The sequence below is a fragment of the Chanodichthys erythropterus genome, chromosome 4 (assembly GCF_024489055.1).
Source record: "Chanodichthys erythropterus isolate Z2021 chromosome 4, ASM2448905v1, whole genome shotgun sequence".
Taxonomy (NCBI): Eukaryota; Metazoa; Chordata; class Actinopteri; order Cypriniformes; family Xenocyprididae; genus Chanodichthys; species Chanodichthys erythropterus.
This window is the reverse complement of record NC_090224.1, coordinates 21884484-21898742: the sequence shown is the minus strand read 5'-3', so window position 1 is coordinate 21898742 and position 14259 is coordinate 21884484. Positions and strand designations below refer to the sequence as shown.

General features: G+C 40.7%; 2 protein-coding genes across 3 annotated transcripts in view; both read left to right on the top strand.

Moving 5' to 3' along the window:
* The window catches only part of dspb (desmoplakin b), a 37869-nt gene extending 30195 nt beyond the window's left edge, over positions 1 to 7674 (top strand). The window contains exons 21-24 of one of the 2 annotated variants that reach the window (XM_067384515.1): positions 135 to 242; positions 337 to 435; positions 735 to 2561; positions 3752 to 7674. In XM_067384515.1, the coding sequence (XP_067240616.1) occupies positions 135 to 242; positions 337 to 435; positions 735 to 2561; positions 3752 to 6988 (5271 nt within the window). In that variant the 3' untranslated portion in view covers positions 6989 to 7674. The remainder of the gene's footprint in view (positions 1 to 134; positions 243 to 336; positions 436 to 734; positions 2562 to 3751) is intronic. The other variant, XM_067384516.1, reaches the window with a different exon arrangement.
* Positions 7675 to 9161: 1487 nt separating this feature from the next.
* Positions 9162 to 13256, top strand: sb:cb1081 (sterile alpha motif domain-containing protein 9-like). Its single transcript, XM_067383333.1, has 3 exons — positions 9162 to 9237; positions 9409 to 11953; positions 12038 to 13256. Coding segments are annotated over exons 2-3 (2508 nt in total). The 5' UTR covers positions 9162 to 9237; positions 9409 to 9447; the 3' UTR covers positions 12040 to 13256.
* The last annotated feature ends 1003 nt before the right edge of the window (positions 13257 to 14259 follow it).

Sequence of the window (14259 nt, the reverse complement as noted above, 5' to 3'; positions counted from 1 at the left end):
TAGTCAAATACCTAGACATTGTTTTATGCTTCTTTTGAGTTTGCAGCCCTACTAAAATCTTGTCAGTAGTTAAGCACAGTAATTGAATTCCAGTTCTGACACATTAAATAATAGTGTGAACTGTCTCCCTGTAGAACTATGAGCTTGAGTTGGCGTCTTACGGTGCTGGACTGGAGACTTTGCTTAACATCCCCATCAAGAGGACTGTGCTTCAGTCTCCATCTTCCTCCATCTCAGAAGAGGTACACCTAGAAACACACACTTTCCCAGCCAACACAATTGCAATGTTGTTTTTATTATAATTTCGTATTTTTCATACTTGTTTCTGTCCCCTAGGTCTCTTCTCTAAATGCACACTACTTAGAACTGCTCACCCGTTCAAGTGATTACTACAAACTTCTCATGGCTTCCCAGAAGAACATGGAAGAACTGAAGGTATATAAAGACACAGATGTTTAGGCACAGCACTCTCCAACCCTAACCCTAGTGCTGCACAATGTAGTTACAAAGTTACTTATAGTTAGTAGAATGTCTAAAGTGGACTATCGAAAAGAATTGTAACCAGATTTTTCTTCTCAGATCGTATTGCCCTACTTAACCCTAAACCTGCTTCTGTGAAAACACGCCAGAAGATTTCAAATTACAGTGTCTTTCTTTTAATGTTTTTAGTACTCAAGTCAACAGACATTTTGACCAAATATCAAGTGTAATGATTTATGCTGTGTTCTCTGCAGATGCGAAATACCAAGATTGAGATGCTCGAGGAGGAACTTCAGCAGTTGAGAGACGCCATTAAGGATCACACTGCTACGAATGCCTCTTTGCAGGAGGCTCTCCTTAAATACCAGCAGGAGCTGAATAACTCACAGACACACCTGCTTTCTCTGGAAGAGGTGAAGAGGACTGAGACTTTGAAGTGCATGGCCACACAGGACAGCCTGGAGTCTTCTAAAAACCATCTTCAAGAGCTTGAAGATGAAGTACGTCGCCTCAAACAGCAGTTGGAAGATATGGAGAGGAAGAAGAAGGTTGTGGAAGAGCGTTACACGTTTTTGCAGGACGAACACGATGAAACCATGCGCAAGAAGCTCAAAGAACTTGAGCAGATCAGCTGGGCCAAGATGGAGCTGGAGAAGACGGTGTCTGAAAGGAACCGAGAACTGGATCGTCTGCGCAAGGAGTTGGAAGACGAAGCTCGTCGCGTCAAGGAGGCGCAGACGGAGCTGGCAAAGGTAAGGCAGGAGCACAGCATACAGATACGAGAGGTGAAACAGACCTACGAGTCTCAAATCCTCGTTACTCAGACCAGCATGCAGAAGCTTTCGCAGCAGAAGGAAAGTGATTCTGCCTCCATGCAGCTGGAGATTGAAAGATTAGAGGAAGAATCTAGGGAGTTGACCGAGCAGCTGCAAAGGCTTCGTCTCTCCTTCAGCCAAGAGGAGGTCCAGAGGAGACACTTGGAAGAAGAGGTACAGAGACTTAGTACTGTAAATAAAGAGGAAGGCCGAAAGCGGCAAGAGCTGGAAGCTCAAGTCCAGTTGATTCTTAGTCAGAAGCGTGAAGCAGACAGCAAAACAAAGGAGGTACAGGAGAGCTCTAGTCGGACACTGCAGGAGAAGAGTAGTGAGATCAATCGTCTCACACGCTGTCTTGACGAGGAACGACGTCTGAAAAGAACTTTAGAGACTGAGACAAGGCGACTGCAGGTGGAGTTGGCCGACCTCAAAACTAAGAACGAAGCATTTGATGTGGAGTTGGTGCAGCTTCGCTCTTCCCACAGTGAGTTGAGCCTCATCCGGGTGGAGCTGGAGGCCCATGCGCTTGAAAAAGGCCGGTCTCAACAGACTATCACACGCCTACAGACCCGCATTCAAGAGCTCCAGGAGGAGCTGAAGCGCCTGGAAGGTGAGTTGGAGAAACAGCGGCAAGTGGCAGAAGAGGAGGCCAGCAAGCGCAGGAGATCAGAGTCGCAACTTGAAAAGAGTAGCCAGGCAATGCGAGAGTACACCACTACAATCACCACCCTGCGTAAGAGCCAGGAAGAGATCAATCTTGAGGCAAAACACACGGACAATGAATGCAAGCAGCTTCAGGAGGCACTAGACCGCACCTTGAAGGAGCACAAAGCTTCTTCTCAGAGCCTGGCTGCCATGAAAGCTGAGATGAACACTCTGAAACTGCAGCTGACGCAGGAGCAGGGGCGCGTCCAAGACTCCAACCAGCGCTACGAGGCCCTTCATCGTAGCATGGAAGAGAAGACTTGTGCATTGAACATAAGCACTGCTGAAACTGAGCGTTTACAGAGGCTCACCGAAACTCTTACTAAAGATCGCCTCCGCCTGGAGGAGGAGTTGCGCTCTGTGCGTCTAGAACACGAGGAGCTGCTCAAAGACAAAAAGCTTGGACATCGGGAAATGAATGAGCAAATCACAGCTTTGCAGAAACAGCTTGAGTCCAGTCAGCGTGCCGGTGCAGAGCATGACAGGCTTATGCGGCAGCTCTCACGAGAGAGAGAAAAACTGCAACTGGAGATAGAAAATGTACAAAAACAAGCCAGAGAGGTACTAGGATAAATAGAAACTAGAGTTCTCGAGTTTTATCCTTAAAATATGTAGATTTAGATGAAGCTAGTCGCATGCATCTCTCTCTCACGCTGCATTCTCTAAATGGCTAGTCTTGACATGCAAAATATGGCCCACTAGTCTGGGTAGCATTTCCCAAAAGCATCGTGAGCCTAAGTTGATCGTAGCTCCATTGGTGGCAATGGAGCTACGATCAATTTAAGCTTACCATGCTTCTGGGAAATGCCTCCCTGCGCCATTTTTGCATGTCTTAATTTGCATGAATCTTAATTACCTTGCCGGCTTCCATGCTGCACGCTTTTTTGCGTGATCCAATCGCATCCACCCACATTCAAATGACACTAAATGTATTTGTACAGTCTTGTCTTAACCACATTTGAGATGCATCACTTTAGCCTCCATCTTTTGTGGCGTCCTCTGTGATTTTGATCCTTTAGGACAGGAATGGCAAACCCTGCTCCTGGTGGATCACCATACTGCAGTTTTTAGCTCCAACCCTAATCAAACACACCTTAACCAGCTAATCAAGGTGTTCAGAATTGCTTGAAAATAACAGGTAGGTGTTTTGGGGCATAATTTGAACTGAAGTCTGCAGTCAGGAAGCCCTCCAGGAGCAGGTTTGGCTAAGCCATGTACATACGGCACTTTTACTCTGTATGGTACGGCTCGGAACAGCTCACTTTTGGCGCTTTTCCACTGCATGGTTTGGCTCGGTATGGTTTACTTTAAATAGTACCACCTCAGTTGAGGTTCCAAGCGAGCCATACCGATACTAAAATGAGATGTGTAAACACTGCAAATCACTGATTGGTCAGAGAGAATTGTCACTACTAGTGTCATTGGATTTGCGACACGAGACACCAAACCAAACAGCAGTAGAGGTTGCACAACTATAAGTGTATAAGTGTACAATCCCACCCACTTTGAAGCGGTACTAAACTGCAGTGGAAAAGCAAACCGAGCCAAAAAGTAAAGCAAGCCGAGTGTTACCACGCAGTGGAAAAGTGCAATTACCTTGAAAACCAATCAGTTCTGTTTTGTAATTGACAATGAATGCAACAAATCTTTGTCATATCTGAAAAATCATTTACAGAAATATCAACTTGAATACTGTGAAATATATTTTAAATGATAGAACACTCATTTTATCGTTTGCCTTTTTTTTGCAGACTTCCTCCGTGATCCAGACATCCCAATCTCAGTGCAGCAATCTGCAGCAAGAACGGGATGGCCTCCTCAAGAAAATGACAACAATGGAACAGGAAATGATGCGCTTGAAAAGGCAGGAAGACGAGCTAGCCCGTATCAAACTCTCACTGGAGTCGGAACTGCGTCTCAAATCACAGCTGCAGGAGGATAATGAGAGGATCAAGAAGGATTTTGACCAATGGAAGAGCAAATGTGCTTCTCACGAGGAGCAACTTCGACAGCACATCTCAGAGAGCTCTGGCATGGAGAGCCAATTTAACTCTGTCAAGACCGAGATGGAGAGGCTGAAGACACAACTGAAGGATGCTGAAGAACGCTACAGGCTGCTATTGCAGAACTTGGAACGAGAGAGGGCACAGATGCAGGCGCTTCGAGACTCGCAGCAGAAGGAGTTGCTAAGATTGCAGCAGAAACCAGACGGTGCCGCCAAATACACTCAAACAGACCAAACCGACTCCTCCTCACTTGTCTTCGAAGGTGTCCGCAAGAAGGTCACGGCACAGCAGCTGCATGACTGTGGTGTGATTGACAAGGTCACGTTTGAGCAGTTGATGAAGGGCCAGCGGACTGTTGAGGAAGTATCTGTTGACATCAGGCTCAATCTTAAAGGCACAGGAGCAATTGCAGGACTGGCAGCAGGACCTAAAGGCAAAATGACCTTTACAGAGGCTAAGAATCAAAACTTGATTTCAGATGAAAGTGGAAACTTGTTGCTGGAGGCTCAAGCTGCCACAGGGTACATCATAGATCCCCGAGCTAACGTGAAGATGACTGTTGAGGAGGCTTGTCTGAATGGACTTGTGGATGAAGCTGACAAGCAGCAGCTGTTGACTGCAGAGGCTGCCTGTGTTGGGTTCAGGGATCCCAAAACTGCAAAACTCATGCCAGCTAGCCAAGCCATGAAAAAGGGAATAATCAACCGGGAAACAGCTCTGCGTCTCCTGCAAGCACAAGAGGCGGCAGGAGGCATCCTTGATCCTATTCTTAGTGTCTTCCTCTCCAAAGATACGGCCATGGACCGTGACCTTGTTGATGAGGATCTTTATCAAGCTCTAAACGCCAGACCAGATTGCTACATTGATCCAGACTCTGGTCTATGTGCCAGCTACGTTACCCTCAAGAAGCGATGCAAGGCTGACCTCAGCACTGGCTTGCTCCTGCTTCCAGCTCCAGAGAAACCCATGACCGTACAGGGATTGCGTAGTGAAGTTAATGTATCAGATCTGGTGGATGCAAAATTGCTGGAACCTTCGGACGTGGCTCATCTGAGAGAGGGCAAGATTACCAGCCAAGACATTGAACACAGGCTTCGGGCTTATCTCCGAGGGTCAACTTGCATTGCTGGGATTTATGACGAGGCCAACGACTGCACCTTGCCTATCTACCAGGCCATGAAGAATGGGCTTCTGCGACCAGGCACTACCTTGGAGCTTCTGGAGGCCCAGGCCGCCTCAGGCTTCATTATTGATCCTATTAACAATGAGTACTACACAGTCGAGGAGGCCTGTAAGAGAGGACTGGTGGGTGTGGAGTTCAAAGACAAGCTTCTGTCTGCCGAGAGAGCAGTAACTGGGTACAAAGACCCAGGCACCAACAAGATGATTTCCCTATTTGAAGCTATTGAACGGGGTCTCATAGAGAAAGGTCATGGTATTCGCCTGCTTGAGGCTCAGATTGCTAGCGGTGGCATCATTGACCCTAAACATAGTCATCGAATTGATGTTGATTTGGCGTTCCAAAGGGGCTACTTTGGTGAAGAGATGAACCAGATTCTGAAAGATGAAGGAGATGACACAAAGGGTTTCTTTGACCCAAACACAGAGGACAATTTAACCTTCTTGGAGCTAAAGAGTCGCTGCATCACAGATAAGAAGACGGGACTAGTGCTTCTACCTCTTCATGATAAGAAAAAGATGCAGCAGAAGAACTCCTCGAGGAAGAGACGGGTACTGATAGTTGATCCAGAGAGTAATAAAGAAATGACGGTGCGTGAAGCCTATGAAAAGAAACTCATAGACTACGAGACCTTTCTGGAATTGTCTCGGCAAGAGTGTGAGTGGGAAGAAACAGTCATCACTGCTGCCGATGGCTCAACCACAACAGCTATAATGGACATGCAAACAGGCATTCAGTACGACTTGAAAGACCTGCTTGCGAAGGGAGTGATTAGCCAAGATGTCCTTGATAAATATCGTTCAGGAAGTATCAGCCTTACTGAGCTTGCAGATATTATCACCAACAAGGCAAAGACCCTGAGCTCCTCCTCATCATCATTCTCATCCCAGAAGACCATGCAAAGTCAGATAATTAAAACTGAAACTGTTAAAAGAGTCGAGAGCATCTCCACTCAGCAAGATCCATCCTATGCAAACTCCAAGCATATTTCCAGCATGTCAATCAAACTGACCCCATTAGTAGAAACAATTGAGGAACAGAATCCAGTCGGAGCAATTTTTGACACAGAGAAGCTAGAGAAGATCAGCGTGTGTGATGCTCTGAAACGAGGAATCCTCGATTCCATCACAGCACAACGACTCCTGGAGGCACAAGCTTGCACCGGTGGGGTTGTGAACCCTGAAAATGGTCGTCGCATGTCTATTCAGGAAGCATCCCGCCTCGGTATCCTGGATGATGAAATGGCTAACAGGATAAAACCTGCCCAGAAAGCCTACATTGGTTTTGAAGATGTGAAAACCAAACGTAAGATGTCAGCCGCTGAGGCTGTTAAGGAGAAGTGGCTTCCGTATGAGGCTGGTCAGCGCTTCCTTGAATTCCAGTATTTAACCGGCGGGCTGTTCGACCCAGAGCTTGGGAGCAGACGTTCACTTGAGGACGCTTTGCAGCTAGGCTGGCTGGATATGAGAGCGGCTCAGAGGCTTCAGGATACACGTCACCACCCCAAGACCCTGACCTGCCCCAAGACCAAACTAAGGATATCCTACAAGGAGGCTATGGAAGCTTGCATGAATGAGGAGAACACGGGTGTCCGCATGCTTCCCGCCGCCACGGTTTCATCGCGTGGAATCAGCAGCCCCTACAACCTCTCCAATCCAGGATCCGCCTCAGGCTCTCGGAGCGGCTCTCGAAGCGGATCCCGGAGGGGCAGCGTGGACTACAGTTTATCCCCTTCTTCATCTTCCAGATACAGCAGTTTTAGCTACAGCAGAACATCTTTCAGCAGCAGATCACTCTCCTAAACAAACATTACTGTGCAATGTTATATAACACAATCATGCATCAAAGTATTTTAAGATAACATCACAAGGAAATTTTTAACTTTTTAATAATCTTTGGAAATGTGGATGGTGTTCTAAACAATTCAGCATTTTTTTTTTTTACAACCTTATGCACGTTTGAAAAACCAATAGCATTTAAAGTTTCTTAAATCTATTAATCCAGAAATATACACTTTTAATTTAGTCTGTTTACTCACATTTTGGGTGTTTATCTACTTCTGAATTTTATTAAACGGATATGAAAGTTGCTTATAACACTGGATGGGTAAAGATGTCTTTTCTGTTTTTGATTTTACACTAATACTGTTAAATTGCTGTATTTTTTTATCTTCTGGAAAGTTTGTGCCTTCACTTTTCCTTCACTGTACTAGCTTGAATTACTCAGTGAAGTTAGTAACTTACAGTGTCTGACTTCTTTTCTTACAAATTTATTGCTCAAATAAAGACCTCATAAAATGTATGTCTTGAAGGAAGAATTATTACCATGGTGTGCTTTTATGTATGATATGTTATATTTAGGAGTTAAAGCAAAGTTTTTCCATGCTCAAAACAATTCTAATCCAGGCCTGGCATCACAATGTTTACGTCCAAACTTTCAAATTGAAAATTAATATGTTTAATTCCATTCAATTTTATTAGTGGTTAAAATTGAATCATGCAGTGGGGATGCTATGTTCTAATGATGTGAATGTTATTTTACAGGTATGACATAATATATTATTTTTTGATGATTATTAAACAAATGATAACAAAAAAGTGTTTACTAGCACCCTGACTGACCTCTAATTTAATAAATTGCTGCATCTAGATCCTTGTTTCTTCTTGCTACTTAGTATTACCCCGGTTACATTTATATTGTATATGCAGTGTGTATTTAATTTATCAACTAAATGCTACTCATGTTTGGTGAAATAGAACTTTCATTTCCAAAGAAATGAAAGTAAACCTGTCATACAGTGAAATCATCTAAATCACAATCCGAATATTTCAGCTGTCTGGTTTTGTTTGAGAGCTTGATTGTATTTTTACAGAGTTACAGGTGTAACTTCTTAGAATCAAGGTGTGTTTAACTTTCATTTTACAGGAAAAACAGTGAACAGTTGCCCTTACAGGTTTGAACAGATATGAATAATTTCCAAACTATGCAAAAAGCATTGATACCAACTTACCACAGTTTAACACATTTATTTTAGTGTTTTTTGCTTTTTCACAGAACAAATGAAATGACAACAATGAAAAAATAATTATAATTTAAATAAACACAAAACAAAACAACATTTGAGGGACAAATGTATACAAAGACAAATTATCATTTGACAGGCAATGCTTAAGCAGAATGCAAATTCGTAAATGTTGTCATTAATCATATGTTAACCAAAATCTGCACTACCATTATGACCCATAAGAATGACAATGGTACCAATGATTGTATACAATACAAAAAGAGAGTTCATTTTTCAGATGTCTAATAATACTTTAGGCACAATAGTAAATACATTATCATTGAATACAGATTATCACTCAAGTAGAGCAACTGACGCAGCACTCTCAAGGGAAACTCTTACGGTTATGAACATGACCCTGGTGAGGAAATTTCAATAATGGACTTATTGCACAGATGACAACCTATCACGGTACCACGCTTAAATTCACTGAGCTCCTGAGAGCGACCCATTCTTTCACAAATGTTTGTAGAAGCAGTCTGCATGCCTAGGTGCTTGTTTTTATACACCTGTGGCCATGGAAGTGAATGGAACACCTGAATTCAATGATCTGGAGAGGTGTCTCAATACTTTTGGCAATATAGTGTGTATATTGTATATTTTACCACACTCAAAGCAGGTAATTGTGTCCTAACTTTCATTTTCAGAGAAATGAAATACATTTTTGTGAACATTGCTTCATGGAAAACTCTCCCCAACCTTTTTCCTGTAAATATATTTCTATGCTGTTCATAGCAGTACACTTGAACAGACAACATATTTCTAAAGGGTACAAATACTTTCAGATTGTCTTTGTAATTGAATCTTCCATTTCACAATACACAAAAATGCATTTGTACCTGTTATACCTGCATTTTTTTGTATTGTGAAATGAACGACAAACAGTTATGACAGTAGGGGGTGGGACTTTACACCCATTTCTTGGCAAATAAAAAGATTTGTGCTGCCTTATTGAATACTGCACAACATCGGACTGTTAGCAGAACGGTAAGAGAATTTATGCATTTCACTGTCTTATATAGGTACATTTATCATTTAACTACTGGTGTTTTAAATAGTATTAATAGGTAATAAATTTTTAAATGTTAAATAAATGTCACCCTAACACCATATCAAGTGATTTTTGTCTCTCTTTCTGTTTCTTTTGTTCTCCCTCAGCAATTATTTGTCTTCAAATATCTCCATTCTGAACTGATAATGTACACCATACCTTCATTCGATCCCAGCTCTGAAAAGAGGGACGTAACAGCAATTCCAACTAACCTCAGAGATTCACTATCATGTCTCGACGTTGTATGGTCTGATATGTTTGAGACTGGAGACTCAGCGAATGACCCTGAAGCAGCAATGGCTGATTTTCTGAAAGGAGCCCCAGCGCAGTGGCTGCATTTTAACACATCAGAGATCTCGCCATTTGTAGAAAGGGATGGCTTTGGAAAATTAATTCAGTTAATTGAGAGAGAAAAAGGGAAAAGCTGTCTGATCACTGAAGTTTCTTTACAGTACGAGCCTGGCAGTGGAGGGTCAACCCTCGCCATGCAGGTGCTTTGGCATTTTTGCAAAGACCTCAGATGTGCCAGAGTTATCGATTTAGATGCTAAAAAGCTGCCGAAACAAGTGGTGGACCTTTTTCTGCTGTCTAATCAGAAAACTGTGCTGCTGTTAATAGACACAAAGGAAAACACAAACATTGATCAGCCAATCAAGAATACTCTCTGGGAAAACCTGATTGACGAAATACAGACGAGGGAGATCAAAACAGACACTCCAGCTGTGATTATTTTAAACTGCAGAACTGCAAACTTTCCAACAAAAGATAGTGTGGAAATTAAAATGAAGCTCTCTACAACTGAGAAAACGAGGTTTGATGAAAAAAGGCATGAGCTGGAAGAGAAATTCAAGGAAAAGTCACAGAACTTTCATGCCTTTAACATAATGCAGGGAGGTTTCAAGCAAGAGGATGCTGAGAAAGTGATCACAGCAGAAATGGTAGAACACGTTAAAAATAATCCAAAGTCCAAAAGCACAAGACTTCTGAGTTTTTTGGCTTTGATAAATTCATACGTGCCAGGCTCACACTTGTCAAGGCTTTCATGTGAGGAATTCATTGCAAAAACAGACCGGTCCTCCGATGAGGAAAACACCCCACTGCAAACGACAATGAAACCTTTCATGGATCTTATAGTCGTATTCTCAGAGGGAAAACCTGAAAAAACCGACTACATACGCATGGCGCATCCAATGATTGCTGATGCATGTGTAAATATGCTCACTGAGCACAATCTGACAAGATTTAACATCGCTTCTGACTTCTTGAACAGCATGGTAAAAGGAAAGGAGAGCAATTACATGCAAATTTGCAAGAGAATGTTAACCGATAGGCTCGACACAGAAAAAAACAGGTTTTCGAAACTGATTCTTGACTTCTTGAAGGATGGGAGAAAGAAGCAATGCATTGATTTGTTGGAGCTGGCTTCAGATTTGTTCAAAGACGACCCTTTTTATCCTCAAGCACTTGCACGTTTGTATTACATTGAGGTAAAAGAGGCAAACAAATTTGATGAGGCCGAACACTGGGCAAATATTGCCATTAAAAGAGATAAAAAAAAAAATTCTTATATTAGGGATACACTGGGGCAAGTTCACAAAAGCCACCTGCGGACCAAAAAACCATGGACAGACACAGAAACAGTTTTGAACATTGCGAAGTCTGCCATTAAAGCATTTAAAGACGAAGAGGAAGCCGCTGAAGTCGAGTCAGAAGACAGCACCAGTTTCAATAACAGGGGCTACTTTGGATTTCTCCAGGTTTGCAAGGGTGTTTATGATTTGGCAAAAAAACCTCTTGAACAAAAAATCAGTGAATTCATCAGTGAATATAAAGGTGACGTTGAGGATAGATATGATTTCTTTGAATGGTACCTGGCATTCTCAAGACCAAAGATCAATAAAAAGGATCCCGACTACCTTCATAATGACATTGTAGAGTGCTACAAGCGATATTTTAAGAAGGAAAAGCAGACTGACGAAGCCACCCTGAATGAGAAAAAAATGAAGTCTTTCGGAGGATTACTTCATTTCCTAAAATCTGATGCAAGTGTGTTTAAACAGACATTTAAAAATCCACAATCTGATGATGAAACCCAAAACATTCTCTACGTTCTTGCCAACATCATCCTGAGTATGTCTGACGGGCCGTCTGAAAGAGTAGAAGAGCTCCAGGCCAGTTTACACAAACTTTGGGTGAGCAAAAAACAAGGCAGAAGCCCAGAGTTTTACCTCTTGATCCTTCTGCTCTTTTGGTTTGATGAAGCACAGCCGAGAATCCCAAACCCTCCAGACCTTGAAGACTGTGTCAAATATATGGCTGAGTCATATGAGAAGAAGTATCAGAAATACCTTCGCGGTCGCTACCTGGTGCCTCTCTTCTTCTTAAGGAAAGAGAGTGGTTTGGTTCACATCTCAAAACTACATCAAAATGATGATGTAGGATCCTTGGAGCTCCTTAAGGAAGGAGATGAAGTCAGCTGTCTCCAGCGTATCAGCGGGGAGGTCAAGAAGGATCTTAAAGTGTTTGCTATAAGAGATGGGAAACAGATTCAAGTCATCCCTCACAAACCGGCCAGTGTGTGCAAACAAGGCAAGGTGTCTTTCTACCTCGGCTTCAATATCAGAGGACCTGTTGCCTTTAACATCAGATACTGTAAGTAAAGACTAATAAAACATGTTTTATATTTGCAAAGCATTTGTCTGATTGTGTTCAAAATGTATTCTCTTTTCTCTGCAGAGTTCAGGGATTATCACTCGAACACTGAATCGTCTACATTTGCATTGACACTGGAAATGTTCAACAGTGCAGCTCATACAATGACAAAACGAGAAAGAGAAAGTAATACGCTATATTTACTCCATAAAATTGTGGCAACAGATTGCAAGCAATATTATTAATTAAATAGAATTGAGTTAGAATTAATCAGATGCATTCCTTTAAACAAGTCAAATTGAAACAAAAATATCTGAATAACAGGCAGACGCCGAAGATGAATTATAAACTATTTTTTATTGTGAACATCGAAGACACCTAATGATAGCAAGCAGAATCACTGAAGGATTTACATTTTATTGAAATGTTGGTCACCATTATGGTGATAAGTGTTTCGTTTAGTTTGGCACTTTAACACTTTGCTTTTTATGTCAGTTTGTGTTTTTTGTAATGTTGTTTGCTAATTTTACACATTTTAAATGGTTGACTTTTAAAGAATTAATTTGATTAATTCTAACTCAATTCTTATATGTTGAATTTAATTAATAATATTGCGTGTAATCTGTTGCCAGTAGATAGAGTGTATTTTTACAGTGAAGGGAAAATGCTTTAATCTCAGCTGGATGTGAAAAAAGACAACATTTACCAAATCATGTTTATTTAATAATCATAGTTATATTAGAATTGTATGATTTAACTTCTCAACTGTGGGGTCGAATGAAGGAATGTGGAGAACTTGTTAAGGAAAATAAATTAAAAAAAAAACATATTAGTTGTAATGCTGGTGGTGGGTCGGTAAGTTCAACCTATTTTTAATTGTTTTGACGACTAAATATTTTGTCAGAGAAAATTCACTTGAACGTACTTTCATTATAAGTTGTAATAACTCAAAAAGATTAATGCATTCATTTTGAGCCAAAACATTGTTTTTGGAGTGTATTCTGTGGACTGGCCAGGAAAAAATAAAATACAATACAGACCATATTATACTGACTGTAGACTTTTGCAGTATGTCATTTAACCATCATGTTGTGATCGGGTCGAAGAGGATTTTCCCGTACCCGGAAATGCTAGTTAATGTTATCACATTGGACTAAAATGTACAGACTTTACTCACAACTTTACTAACAACTTCCAAATTTAAAAAAAAAATAATGTTTGTAATTTTTGTGGGGGTTTTTTCCACATTGTAACACTTGTGGTGTTTCCGGCCTACAAAATGACCGGCCTACAAAAAACTGCTTATTATGCTACATTATCAATAAATATTGGATTCAATCTTTTTGTCAGCTTGTTTTCTTTTTTTAATTAGTACAGGTTTTATATTTAGTTTTGGAACAGATCAATCATAGGCATTACTTATCTGAGCTTATGTACCTCAGTTTTTGAGTGAAAAAGTGTTTTTTGTGGATAATTTTGTCAATTTTACAAAAAATATGAAAAAATTGCATTGTGTGCTTTAATGTTTAAACAGGAAATGTGTTTTGAAATGTTTTTATGTATTACAAAAAGGCATAGTCACACTACAAAAAAGTAGTTTTGTACAAAAATAGCTTATAAATCATTTATTACACTATTTTATCACCAAATATTGGATTCAATCTTTTTGTTGGCTTGTTTTCTATCAGTTAGAAGAGGTTTTGTGAGATTCAATGAAACCGGTATGATTTGGACACATTTTTTTTAATTTTTTACCAAAATGTATTACTTTCTGAACACCCCACAACATTAAGGACTTCCAGAAAAACATATTTTCCCATCTCATGCATCAAATCCCTATTATTGTTGGTCATTATTTTAAGTTATGGACACTATGGGAGCTCTCTGAATATTATTATAAAATGTATTTGTGATAAAATCAACATTTTCCTATTAATCAGATGACCCTCACACTAATTCAGTCATTGCAAATATAAAAGTGACATAAAATCTCACACTTTTGCTACTAAAGCCTGAAATGGGCTCTTTTTGTGAAGGCTTAACTTCAGAATTTGAACTAAATCAGTTTTCTTGTGATTGAACATTTCAGACAGAGTTCAACTAACTTTAAATGACTTCTTCATAAACTCAAAATAATAATAATAAAAATGTAGGTGTGACGGGGTTGAGATTTTTTGGCCACTGCTCTAAATCTAGGGAATAAATGGAGATCACATGACATGCGTGATATTAAGAAATCATGAATAATGTTGATCATTTCTACAAGTAATAGTTTTCTATCTTTAATTGATGTAACGAGTCGTTAA

Bases quoted from the DNA above. Each gene is read 5' to 3' on its own strand.
- sb:cb1081 (XM_067383333.1), top strand. From the start codon at position 9,448: ATGTACACCATACCTTCATTCGATCCCAGCTCTGAAAAGAGGGACGTA.